The 12,529-nt window shown below is 32.6% G+C and overlaps 1 protein-coding gene across 1 annotated transcript in view; it reads right to left on the bottom strand.

The window, feature by feature from the left end:
* The window catches only part of LOC123655213 (calcium-binding mitochondrial carrier protein Aralar1), a 43,498-nt gene that overhangs the window by 4,910 nt on the left and 26,059 nt on the right, over positions 1-12,529 (bottom strand). The window contains exons 5-12 of the mRNA XM_045591045.1: positions 11,574-11,768; positions 9,291-9,529; positions 6,185-6,275; positions 4,808-4,883; positions 3,315-3,523; positions 1,700-1,780; positions 1,085-1,297; positions 306-428 (exon numbers count right to left, since the gene is read on the bottom strand). Coding sequence (XP_045447001.1) covers positions 306-428; positions 1,085-1,297; positions 1,700-1,780; positions 3,315-3,523; positions 4,808-4,883; positions 6,185-6,275; positions 9,291-9,529; positions 11,574-11,768 — 1,227 coding nt within the window. The remainder of the gene's footprint in view (positions 1-305; positions 429-1,084; positions 1,298-1,699; positions 1,781-3,314; positions 3,524-4,807; positions 4,884-6,184; positions 6,276-9,290; positions 9,530-11,573; positions 11,769-12,529) is intronic.

Genomic DNA, 12,529 nt, shown 5'->3' with positions numbered 1-12,529 from the left:
TGTGGTCTTCTGTAAGGTCGAGGTACTACCCTAGTCGGGCTGCTCCATATTTTGAGCAGGAAATTTCCTGCTATGCCTTACCTCAGTTTGTCCTTGTGGGTCTCCCCACCGTGCCTCAGAGAGCACGTTAAGCCGTCGGTCCCGATTGTTATCATGTACACCTGATAGCGATCGTTACTAATAGCAGGGAATATATCCGCCAACCTGTACAGGAGCAGTGTGGTGGATTAAGCTCCGATTCTTCTACATGGGGAAAGAAGCCTATGCCCAGCAGTGCGATGTAGCACGCTGGAACATAAGTTTACCTGTAATCGTGTCTTGATGACGTCAGCAGGGGTAACCAATGAGGCAGCTGGAACTCCGGCAATGGCTCCCGCTGCCAACAATGTTAACGGGTGATTGTAGCCGTTCTCGTCTGCGAATTTAGCCTGTTGACAATCGATTTTTTTGTTTTTTGTTATTATATGTACCGTTTATGTCATTTGCATAAAATTATAAAATAACTAGCTGACCCCGCAAACGTTTCTTTGCCATATATGTTATTAACCCGCTTAATCCCCCCCCCCCCTTATAACTTAGGGATATGAAAAATAGATGTTGGCCGATTCTCAGACCTACCCGATATGCCCACAAAATTTTATTAAAATCGGTCGAGCCGTTTCGGAGGAGTTCAATGTTTAACACCATGACACGAGAATTTTATATATTAGAAGGAGACAACATATACATATATTACATTATTAGATACATTTAATACATAGGAAGCCAACACAATGTATAATGTTATTTTTTTTTTTAATATTAAATATTGACGGTATTGACGGTTTTTTAATTTAATAAATATTAACGGTATAGTAAATTTTAATCATACATTGCAATTATAGGCTTAACACATCTATGGAAATAAGTATTATAAAGGAAAGAGAGAAAGAATAACTACGTCTTATATAAACGATGAAGAAAAGAAAAATTGTAAGCATTCTAATTACTTTACATACGAAAATAAAAATAAAATAATTAAAGAAAATAAAATTTAAATTATCACGAATTAAAAATTATCTTAGACTTATATAATTATACATACCTTAACGTGAGCGTAGGCCGGGAAGTAAATAGCGCTAAATGGCACATCACGCAGTAAGCAGGCCTTCGCCCCCTTGTATAAGCCGAAGAGCCCTAGATCTTTGACGACGGATAGGGCTCTAACTTTACCCCCTCCAGCTATTTCACCTGCTACTTGAAGACGAATCTTTACTATCTCTAATGGATTTGTAAAAACTACTTGGGATGCGCCCGCCTGAAAAAAAAAAAATTACGTTGTTTTTTATCTCTGTTCGATTTATAGTAAGAACAATGGAGGTACGTCAACTTTGACGCATTATTATTACGAAAATTAATTTTTTATTTATTTATAAGTCACTTTATCAAAAATGTAAGTTTTTAGTATAATTAAGGTTTATCAAAAATTAGTTTAATCAACAAAAATAGTTTCAGTTCAATAATAACTGATACACATAATGGTCGTAAGTAAAGTATAATTACAATAAGTAGTACTTAAATATTATTATTTGTAAAAGTTTACATCTAAAGATTCCACAAAAGAAATTGTTCTAAGTGAGTTTTTGTAGTTATCTTATTTCTGTGATTTGTTTTAATTCTTTTTTGTGTATAATACACAAGTATAATAAAGTATACTTACACAAGCACCGGCAAGAATTTCCCCACCGAGAGTTATGTTACCCTTCTTGTCCATTAACTTGTCTCGAACTAAATCGTTTACCTGTAACCGAATTTAAGATTTACTAATATATACAACACTAGCTTTTGCGCGCAACTCCGTCCGCGTAGAACTTTCCATTTCCATTTCGGGGGACAATTCCATCATAATTGATATTTGCGAAAGTTTAACAGTTTACGCAGCGAAAGCTCTCAAAAGGAAAAAAAAACCCCGGTTTTGAAACATTTTTAATTGTTCCTCCGCTCCTAATGGTCTCAGCGTAATGATATATAGCTTATAGCCTTCCTCGATAAATGGACTATCTAACACTGAAAGGATTTTTCAAATCGGACCGGTAGCTCCTGAGATTAGCGCGTTCAAAAAAACAAACAAACAAACTCTTCAGCTTTATAATATTATTTTATACAACATACATACTAAACACCTGAAAGGGTAGGCTATAGTTCATCATACTACGAGTATTAAAAGTAAAAATTATACGTCAAACAATATAAAAATGACTAAGAGAGGTAGGGTGTATTTCATTACGCTATGGACTAATAAGAGCGTACAATCACTCTACGTCACACAGTATAAATAGTACTGAAATTGAGGTAGGTGTAATGTCGTTGTAATCGGATAAGTCGGTAATACGTATTCATTATATATTTATTTTATTATTAAATTATATACACTGTATTGATTGATACAAGTGAAACAATTAACATTAAATTGAACTACCTATACATTATATTATACAACATTTTTTAAACTATATACAGAAATCAGTCAAAGAGGAGCAGTAATTTAAGCACAACATAAATATTTAGTTCTGCGTAAATGAATAAGATAGACTTAAAACCATAATATCATTTATCCAACCTGTACTTACATTTTATGTATCATCAATAAAAAAGAGAAGTGATTTTGCGTACTATTTCCAGTAAAAAATATATATAAAAAATTGTAATATTTCGCTGAACTGTTCTGAAACTTAAGAACACGAACAGTTTCGGAATATTCTTGTAGAACTTTTATAGATAATTGACATTTTTGAAAAGAAATCCCATTGAAATATGCCGACAAAAATTACAGTTAGTACAACCTCCTTAACTGAAATTTTGAGATAAGTTTTTATATACAAATTGATCTCATATCCATTTTTCGTATATTATCTTAGTATTAAGATAGTGAGGCTTGAAACTGCACCGCATTTAAGATAGCTACTGACGCATTGTCAGTCATAAAATGTCAAAACTTTTTACCGTAATACTGATAAAGTTTATATTGTTGAATGACAATCACGGGGGAGGGGGTCTTTTGAGCCTTAGGGGATTAATGGACCCAAAAAAAATTTTACGTGCAATTTTTTGCGTTTGTGCGTGCACACAGACACAAAAAACCGACACCCTGAAGTTAGCTTGTCAACGATGAAGAAGTTAGCAACGTAAAGTTAGCTAGCCAATAAAATCTTACTTCTTACTTGCGTACATAAGTACACACACACATACACACGCACACGCACACGCACGCGCACACGCACACGCACACGCACGCACACACACTTTTTTCTCTCTATCATCACTTTTGTACTTACCGTAAGCTTGATAGCCTTTTCAGGAGCCACTCCAATTAACTGAGGCACCAATCCCCGATACAGTCCGAATACGCCTTCATGTCGTACGACCTTTTTGAAGCAATCCCAAGAGTTACGGTAGGCGACTTCACCGATGAATGATCCAGTGCGCTGGTTTTGCATACGAGTCTTGACCAAATCTATCGGGTATACTGCTGATGCTCCGACGGCTGGAAATTTAAGAGTTTAACTATTAATTATCGCATTCAGCCTGTAGCCCACTGTTGGTCATAGGTCTCTTTCTCCATGAAGGAGGATTGCAGATTAATCCACCACGCTGCTCTGCTGCGGGTTGGCGGATATATTACCCACTATGAGTAACGATTATTATCAAGTATTCATGATAAGAACCGGAACCGACGACTTAACGTGCTCTCCGAGGGACGGTGGAGAGACCCACAAGCACAGATGTACAAACCGGAAAGAAATATTTGTACAAATATCCATCCCGAATATAATGGAACCCGCAAACCATCGGTGTTTTAGGCGACTTCTCGCACCAATACACCAGATCGTGCTTTGAAGTAGTGTCGTGTTCCTGTGGTGAGTAAGGTAAAGAGCTCCTGGGGTAGAGTCGGTAACACACTTGCGATGCTTCCGGTGTTGCTGGCGTCTCTAAGCTACAGTAAGTAATCGCTCGGTGAGCCGAACGCTTGTTTGACGACGTAGTTTTTTTTTCTTTTTATGACTAGCCCGATGGTGCAGTTTGTAGTGACCCTGCTTTCTGCTCCAAGGATTGTGGGTTCGATTCCCACCCCGAGTCTGGGTGTAATATAAATATTTATTTATATATTTATATATGTATTATTTATAAGTATGTTTATCGAAAAAAAAAATATGTAGCTATATAGCAGTCGGCTGTTACCTATAACACAAGCATTAAGTTGCTTACTTTAGGAACAGACGACCGTGTGTGTATTGTGTAGATATTTATTTATTTATATTTATTTATTTATTTTTATATCACTAGGTCGGCAAACAAGCGTACGGCTCACCTGATGGTAAGCGATTACCGTAGCTTATAGACGCCTGCAACACCAGAAGTATCGCAAGCGCGTTGCCGACCCAATCCCCAATCCCCCCAGGAGCTCTGGTCACCTTACTCACCAACAGGAACACAATACTGCTTGAAAACAGTATTATTTAGCTGTGGTCTTCTGTAAGGTCGAGGTACTGCCCCAGTCGGGCTGCTCCATATTTTGAGCAGGAAATTCCTGCTGAGCCCTACCTCAGTTATATTTAAAAAAAAAATGCATTTAAATAAAATGATATTCATGCGGTTATCACTAATAGACTAAAGTGGAGACAAGGAAGGATAAGAAGTTTATTTTCGTCAGTGACTAAGAAAAGCTGAGACAGGTCGCTAGAAAAGATATATTTAATAGTTTCACTTTTCAGAGTTCATTTATATACAGAAATTGAAAATATTATCAATTTTATTATCATTTACTTACCACCAGCAATAGAACCTAGCGTGAATCTGTATGTGCTCTCCAGTATCTGAATAAGCACGCCTCTCTCTTCGGGACTCTGAAACAAGAGTAGCATATAAAACCACGTTCAAGTACTTCATGCGAATAACGTTCCAAGCGAATGACCATTTACAATTTCAATGTGTTCAAAATAAATATAATAGGGCAAATTAACTATGTGATTTTTATTTTAAGTAGCGAACAAGGAATCTTGATATTTGAGCTGTATAGAGCGATTTGTGATTTTTCTATTTTGATCCAGTAAGAGATCCATTGTTTAACTTAAAACTTAAACCTTTAAATAACTATTTAGAAGTTTAAACTAAAATATATATTTCATACAATGTACGTAAATGAGTGTATAAAACAATGTGTACTTACCATTCCAGTTAATAATATTTCTGTGACGATAAGAAGTCACATCTAATTGTATGATTAAGATTCGATGAATTAGACTGAACTTAATTCTAAAATTTTCCTCAACAACAAAATATGCAAAGTAAAATCAATAAATCAAAATTAGATGTGAAAACTTCCTTGAATATTTAATTTATATTAAAAAAAATACAAAGGCCCACAAGATTGTAAATTGAGATAAAAGTTAAAATGACTCAAAGCCTCAGTTTTGGTACAAAATGCATAGATTAAAATAAGTAAAACGTTTTATTTTTAATTATTTAAATGAATACATATACACTATAAAAATCATTGATTGTACACAATAGTGGACCAAAGTATCTCTTGGTTAGTCTAAATAATGATATATCAAATAGCTATTGCATATAACTTATAAACATTAGCGAGATGTTGGCTATTTGTATACAATTACACATATAATAAATATATAAGTACGATATAATTAAATGAAAATATATCGACGACCTGACACTTCTTCAGATTCAAAAATTTAGACGATCTCTCCTCAACGTAATAGCGAATTACTGCAATACAATTTTGCTAGCGAAGCGTTTCGACCAATTATTTTCCAATAGAGAAGTTTCTAGAAGTATCAATAGCCAAAATTTCACCGTCAGAAGAAGAAACATAGAAACATCATAAACTCCAATGTCCTTTGTACTCACCAAGATGCATTCCAAAAAGTTTACTAAACGTAAAGGTTCTCTTATCGTATTTACCTCCTCCTTTTGAGCATTGAAAGAAAGAAAAAAATACACAGCGATAAGTTAGTGATGTTTCCGAAAATAACTCTTATTAGTAACAACATATAGACTAAAATGGTCTAAACATACATTAAAATCGTGTTAGTCTCGAACGGCTCCTGTAAGAATCGTCCAGTATTGCGTTAAAGTGAGATAGATGGATGTGATACATGAGAGTGAGAGAGATAGATGTACATACCGAGACCGCTTTTATTTCAGCTACTCTTCGGTTTACTTGCTTGAAGTACTGTTCTGGTGTTATCGCGTTCAGGTCGTTGTAAACAATTCGGCTGAAATGGATTTTTTTTTTAATATTTTGTAAATGAATAGGGTTCTTTATAATTGTAGCACTCAGGGTTATATAGGAGGGATTTAGTAATCTTAAATCCATATTAGAATAAAAATAGTGTAGTGTAGTAGTAAATAATTTAGTTATTGTCCTAACAAAATTTGAAAATAGAATAATTAAATAATGTTTAAATTTGAAAATAAATCAAACGCCACGTCTGTTTAAGATCTATGTGAACTTTGCATTAAAAATATTTCATAGCACGGAAGGGCTATTTTTTTTTTTACACAAGGATACAAACCAAAGTAAATTATAGATCATAATATACTGTAACCATTTTAATTACTTAACTTCAATTGGTCAATTTGAATACGGTATTTTAATTTGCTAAAAATTAATTGGTCATGGGGCGTGGCTATGCTAATTGACAGTAATGACTAATGAGTTACAATTTTTGTGGTGGCGGGATAACCATCCAACTGCTGGCTTTGAAATACACAGGCCGAAGACGGGCAGCAGCGTCTTCGGTGCGCTAAAGCCAGCTCTGTGGTCACCAACCCAGCCCAGCGTGGTGACTATGAGCAAAACACATGAGTTCACGTTATTTTTGCCGTAAACTTGTGGAGGCCTATGTCCAGCAGTGGACTGTATATCTGTATAGGCTGTAATAATGTAATGATTACATTTTTTTTAAACAGAATATGCAGTCGTATTACTAATATACACTAACTTAAAATGGCTTCTACGTAGTATTTGACAAATCTTTTTATATAGCTTAGAAATTGTACATTTAGCAAATTTGGTTCATTTTCTTGTCTCTTGCTTGTATCATTCTGTTTTTGTAAAGTGTATAACTAAGTACTAATTTTTACAAGATTTTCAAACTCAAAATAATATGAAGAGTGTTAGATTGAATTTTTGTATTTAATTTAGGGATTTTTATGTGTAAAATCGATTGGTGGAAAAATCTAGAATTGAATATATTTGTGTCGTGACGGTATCTAGATAACGATCGGATTATTAAGCCTATTAATTAACCAAAATTTTCAAACAGAAATAGAACCCGGAATTAAGTTTATGGTTTTTGATGTCACCTGTCACCTGTGACTCGTTTGTTATAACGCTATAGAAGAATATTTTACACAAATAAATATATCATACATTTTACCTATTGAACGTAATATCTAAATCTATTGGCAATAAGGAGCTGTTATGTACATATTATATCACATTTAACTTCTTTCATAATATCTTTGGAAATTTTGCGATATGTTATATTTTAAATTCCGAATTCTCAGTCTAGATCGAAAGCCATCAATCACTTGTGACGTATTGCTCATATAACACATACATACTTAACGTGTGTTGATAACATTCTGAATGTCATCGACTTTTTATTGCAATAAATAAATATGTTTGACATACAAACCCGGTGGCATATTCCTAGAGTACGCAACTTAATGCCTGTGTTTAAGTAAAAGTCGACTAATATTCAAATAAATCTATTTTTTTGTTATAAATGTAGATACATAATAATCTAAGATATAAAATTCTCGTGTCGCGGTGTTTGTAGTTAAATTCCTTCGAAACGGCTTGACCGATTCTCATGAAATTTTGTGTGCATATTGGGTAGGTTTGAGAATCGAACAACATCTATTTTTCATCCCCCTAAATGTTAAGGGTAGTCCAACCCTAATTTTTTTTTTAATATTTAGATAAATTATTTATTTTTTATTTTATTACGATCTGGCGTTGAAAAATACATACAACCCTAAATTTTCACCCTTCTACCACCAACCCCTATTTTTAAATAGCGTTTAGCGGCAAGATAACGTTTGCCGAGTCAGCTAGTTAAATATATATAATACTCAGATTTGAGGCGACAATCAAACCCACAGATCCGGAGCAGTTAGTTGCTCAATGCAAACTAACAACTAGTTAGTTACGTAACACTGTCCTTTGATAATATTTTTAGACTAAAATAAAGTTCACACAATTTTAATATAAGTATTGAGAAATTAGTTTCGATTTAGGTTCATTTTAGTTAATATAGTAATGGTTGCGTTACACGCAACTATTAAACTTTGATTATTTAATTTGCTATTATATATTTATTAAATGAAGGCATGACGATCGTTAGTAACGTGATGGGTTGTTTCTGCTACTTTATCGCTACCTAATTATACAAGTTTTTTTTTTTTTTTGTAGAATTAATAACTCAATGTTGCCATTTTGCACCAATGCACGTCGCTTATTTGAGTTTTATTTATCTGTATACCTGTACATTAGAAATGCATGTTTAAATATAACGTAATGTAAGGATCATGATTTTTTTTACCATTATATTTTTTTTTTGAAGTTTAAAAACCATAATTATATAAAAAGGTAATATTTTTCTGCCAAAAAAAAAAGAGAAACACGTACTGTGTTTGTGATTTTTTTTTTATTCAGGTAAATTATCATTTGTTAATACCCTATATCTTAGTTCGTGATAAAGGCGCTTCGATTACTTAATGCCTTTTATCGAACACGCAATCGAAATAGTGGCGTAGAAGTTTATCGTAAGAATGATATCGATAATCCTCTAGGGATTATTGATAAAAGCCTGTAGGTCACACTTCCTGTATGGCAGGTAAATAACCTTTTTGTAAATGAAAATGTACAAGAAAAAAAAATTATGGTATATCACTCCATGCCAAATAAGGCTAAAAAAATCAACACTCCCTTGTTACGGATTACGTACCTAGTCATTAAATTAGTAGTCGTGATTTTAATTTCCATGTGTTTTAATGTTGTCAGTATTTTGTATTGTTTTTGCTAGAATTTACTACAGATTTCTTTAATTGGTTTAAAATGATTTCTTTTTTAATTTATATGTTATTTATTTATTACTTGCACTACTTTATTAAGCAGTGTATGTTACGAATAAATTTTTTTTGCAGTTTTGATACATATGCAAAAACAATGTGACTAACCGTCAACTACAAGCAACATGCCATAAAAAATTTTCACTCACCCATTAGTTTGATTAATCATATCACACAAGGTAAAAAGGATGTCCACTTCCAAGGGAGTTATCTGACTCATCATTTGAGCAGAGTGAAGAAACTCTTCCTTGGTTACTTCGTATGTTCTATGACCATTTGTAGCGTTCAAGTAAACGCGTTTTATGAGCTCCATATTATTAAGAAGGGAGTTAAACGCCATGTAGTATGGGAAGCTGATTTTGCGTTCGCCTTGGGGAAATCCTGACGCCTGGAATAGATAATTTTCTAAATTAAAGTTACAACTGTTATGAAATAAAATACTCAAATTAGTGATATTATTTTATTTAAATTTTCGTTTTTCGTTAAGTAATGGGAGAACAAATATCTACTTACAAGCTTGTGTTTAAAAGAGTTTTTGCCGATTCTACGCTGCAGAATCGACATTCCGAATCGGTGGTAGCTTCAATTTTGATAACAATTAATTAAAACGAATATAATTTTATTGACAATTCAAAAGTGCTTAATGTATTGAATTAGAATTTGAAATTGTATAAAGTGATTTTCGATTTTGGTCTTGGTCTAACTATGCCGTACTAGACATGATCAAATATTTTGTATCTATTGTAGATCACACCCCAAGTATTCTTTTAAAAAAATATTCAATGTACAGTTTTGACTTTCCTACCATTTTTTTATATGTATAGATACTTTTTAACTGACTTCCAAAAAAGAAAAAGAATCTCAATTCGACTATTTTTTTATTATGTTACCTCAGAACTTTTTACTTAATTTCGATGATTCTTTTTTTAATCGATAGATGGCGCTTGTCATATGATCCCATTTAATTTTAAATTTAATCGAGATCCGACTGGTACTTTTTGAGTCTTTATCTCTAATAATGTAAATTGTATTACTCGACGATGTAATTGAAGTCGCTTTTTTCGTTTGCGATCAAACAGAATTTCGTATGAATTAGTACTTCCTAAAAGTTAGTAGATATATTTCTTAAACTCTAGTCTTACAATGCACCGGTAGTGTATCATTTTCAACGTTAAGAGAAAAGTTGGGGATATTTTGGTACGCCCAATTTACTACAAATTTAGAAAGATATTTTTTATATAAATTAAAATTTTAGCTAACAGTGATTATGACCCACATATTCTTACTAAAATAATACACATGTAATTCCAAAACTTATAAGACTGATAATATAAGACTATAAACACATACCTCCGTCATTCATCACACATTTAAAACACGATATAAGTATAAGTTAAAACGATAAGCAATAATCGCATTTAATTGTGACGGTTTCAATTAGGATCATTATTAGATCAATAACTCAAAGATGTTATGAGTGGTCTAATAGATAAACAAAGATATATCTTCAAAGTCAAGTGATAACAATTTAACACTACAGTAGGAACACATATATAATCATCTTAAGAGTAATGTGATAAGAATTTCACAATACGGTAGCAACGTTTTAGAATATATCGTAAGAGGAGTAGGAACTGACGGTAGCGTGCACTTTACATTTTGATATTTTTTCATATCTTTGTATAGTTCAATGGATGAAACTTGATCTTAATCATATTTTTTACATGTCAACATTATAATAACAATAGAGGTAGCGTTTAAAACTCAACGAACTTCTATATTTGTAAACAATTAAAATAAATATTTGTTTCAAATTCGTTTTTACGACGTTTAACTCAGTTTGATACTTGAATAGTAATTTTTCAATAAAATAATCTAATTTCACACTGCCACCACTTATTAGATTAATAACAAAATAAAAATCTTTATTTAAAGCACTTTTTTATCGTGTTTTTATAAAAAACACAACACATATATCTACTTAATACACCAAAGTAGCATATTTTAATGTTACCCTTATAATAAAAAAAAAATATTAAATTTCGAAGTAAAATATTTTCAACAACAAAATTTAATTATGTCTGACTAAAATATAATGTCGTTTCCTATTCAATAAATACGAACAATTTTTTACTCACTCAAGTTTTGGCCCGGCTGAACTTAACTGAGATAGTAATTTTTAGTTAAGATAGGGGGCAGGAGGAAATATCCTGTTTTTAAATCTGGAACAGCCCGACTGGGGAAGTACCTAAACTCTACATTTGTTTCAAGTAGTGTTATGTTCCTGTGGTGAGTAAGGTGACCAGAGCTCCTGTGTAGAGTCGGGAGTAGGTTCAATAATAAGTTTGCAATACTCCTAATGTTTACCATACACTTGTTTGCCACCTTTGTTGTTAAAAACAAAAAAAAAATCTTTAAAAGTCCAAACTCACCGTAATAACTTTCGCCTTCAACTCCTTGGTTATTAAGTGATTCTTCACACTAAGCATGATATCTCTAAAGTCTCCGGCCGTTATAAACCCTGTGCCGTCCTTGTCGCATTTCTTGAACGCTTCCACACCATACTCTTCGTGAAAGTCGTGAAGAAATTGACTGAATTCCGGATATGTTACCAGACGTTTCTTATCCTGTAATTATTTCTTACGTTAATTATTATTTTTTCATAGTTTTAGTCTTTGAATTTTTCATTATATCAAAATTATTTGTTCGTTGTATAAAATGTAAAAAAATATTCTTATCCGGTAAATTCTAAAATACTTTACTTACAACTTTACTACAATACTTACTTACTTTACACTAGGAGTTTGAGATACTTAAATAAGGAAGGTAATTAAAAATATATATAAAATCTAAGTTTGTTTAAAGTACAATTTGTAACTCAATTCTCGATTACACAACAATAACAACATATAAATTCTACGACATTATTTATTAAAATTTTGAATACTTCTTTCAAATAGACGACAACCTTTTAAAAAGATTAAGAAATAACTATGTCCGATAGTTTAAGATTCCTCATGTACGATGTCAGTATGACGAACAATATTATTACTTTTTTCTATACCTATATTGTTGAAGTAATACTTCTTTACGCACGCTTGACTTGGAGAGTAAGCTGGTGAACGCGTGATGAAAGCGTTACGAAAAGTGTGATCGAGCGAGACGAACGGAGCAAGAGTGGTGCGAGCACGCGTTTTTTTTTTCTCTCTTTCTCTCATAGTACGTTTCGTATATCTAAGACACAGTGCAGACCTATTGCTAAAGTATTTATTTTTACTTCATTGGTGTGGTCTAAAGCATACTCATTTTTTTATCCTATTATGTTACTTTAATCCTTTATTAATTTTATAAAGTTTCCCGCATATAGTATTGTAGTCAATTCGCTTTA

The sequence above is a fragment of the Melitaea cinxia genome, chromosome 7, assembly GCF_905220565.1.
Source record: "Melitaea cinxia chromosome 7, ilMelCinx1.1, whole genome shotgun sequence".
In the NCBI taxonomy this organism is placed as follows: Eukaryota; Metazoa; Arthropoda; class Insecta; order Lepidoptera; family Nymphalidae; genus Melitaea; species Melitaea cinxia.
This window is presented reverse-complemented; position numbering and strand designations above follow the sequence as displayed.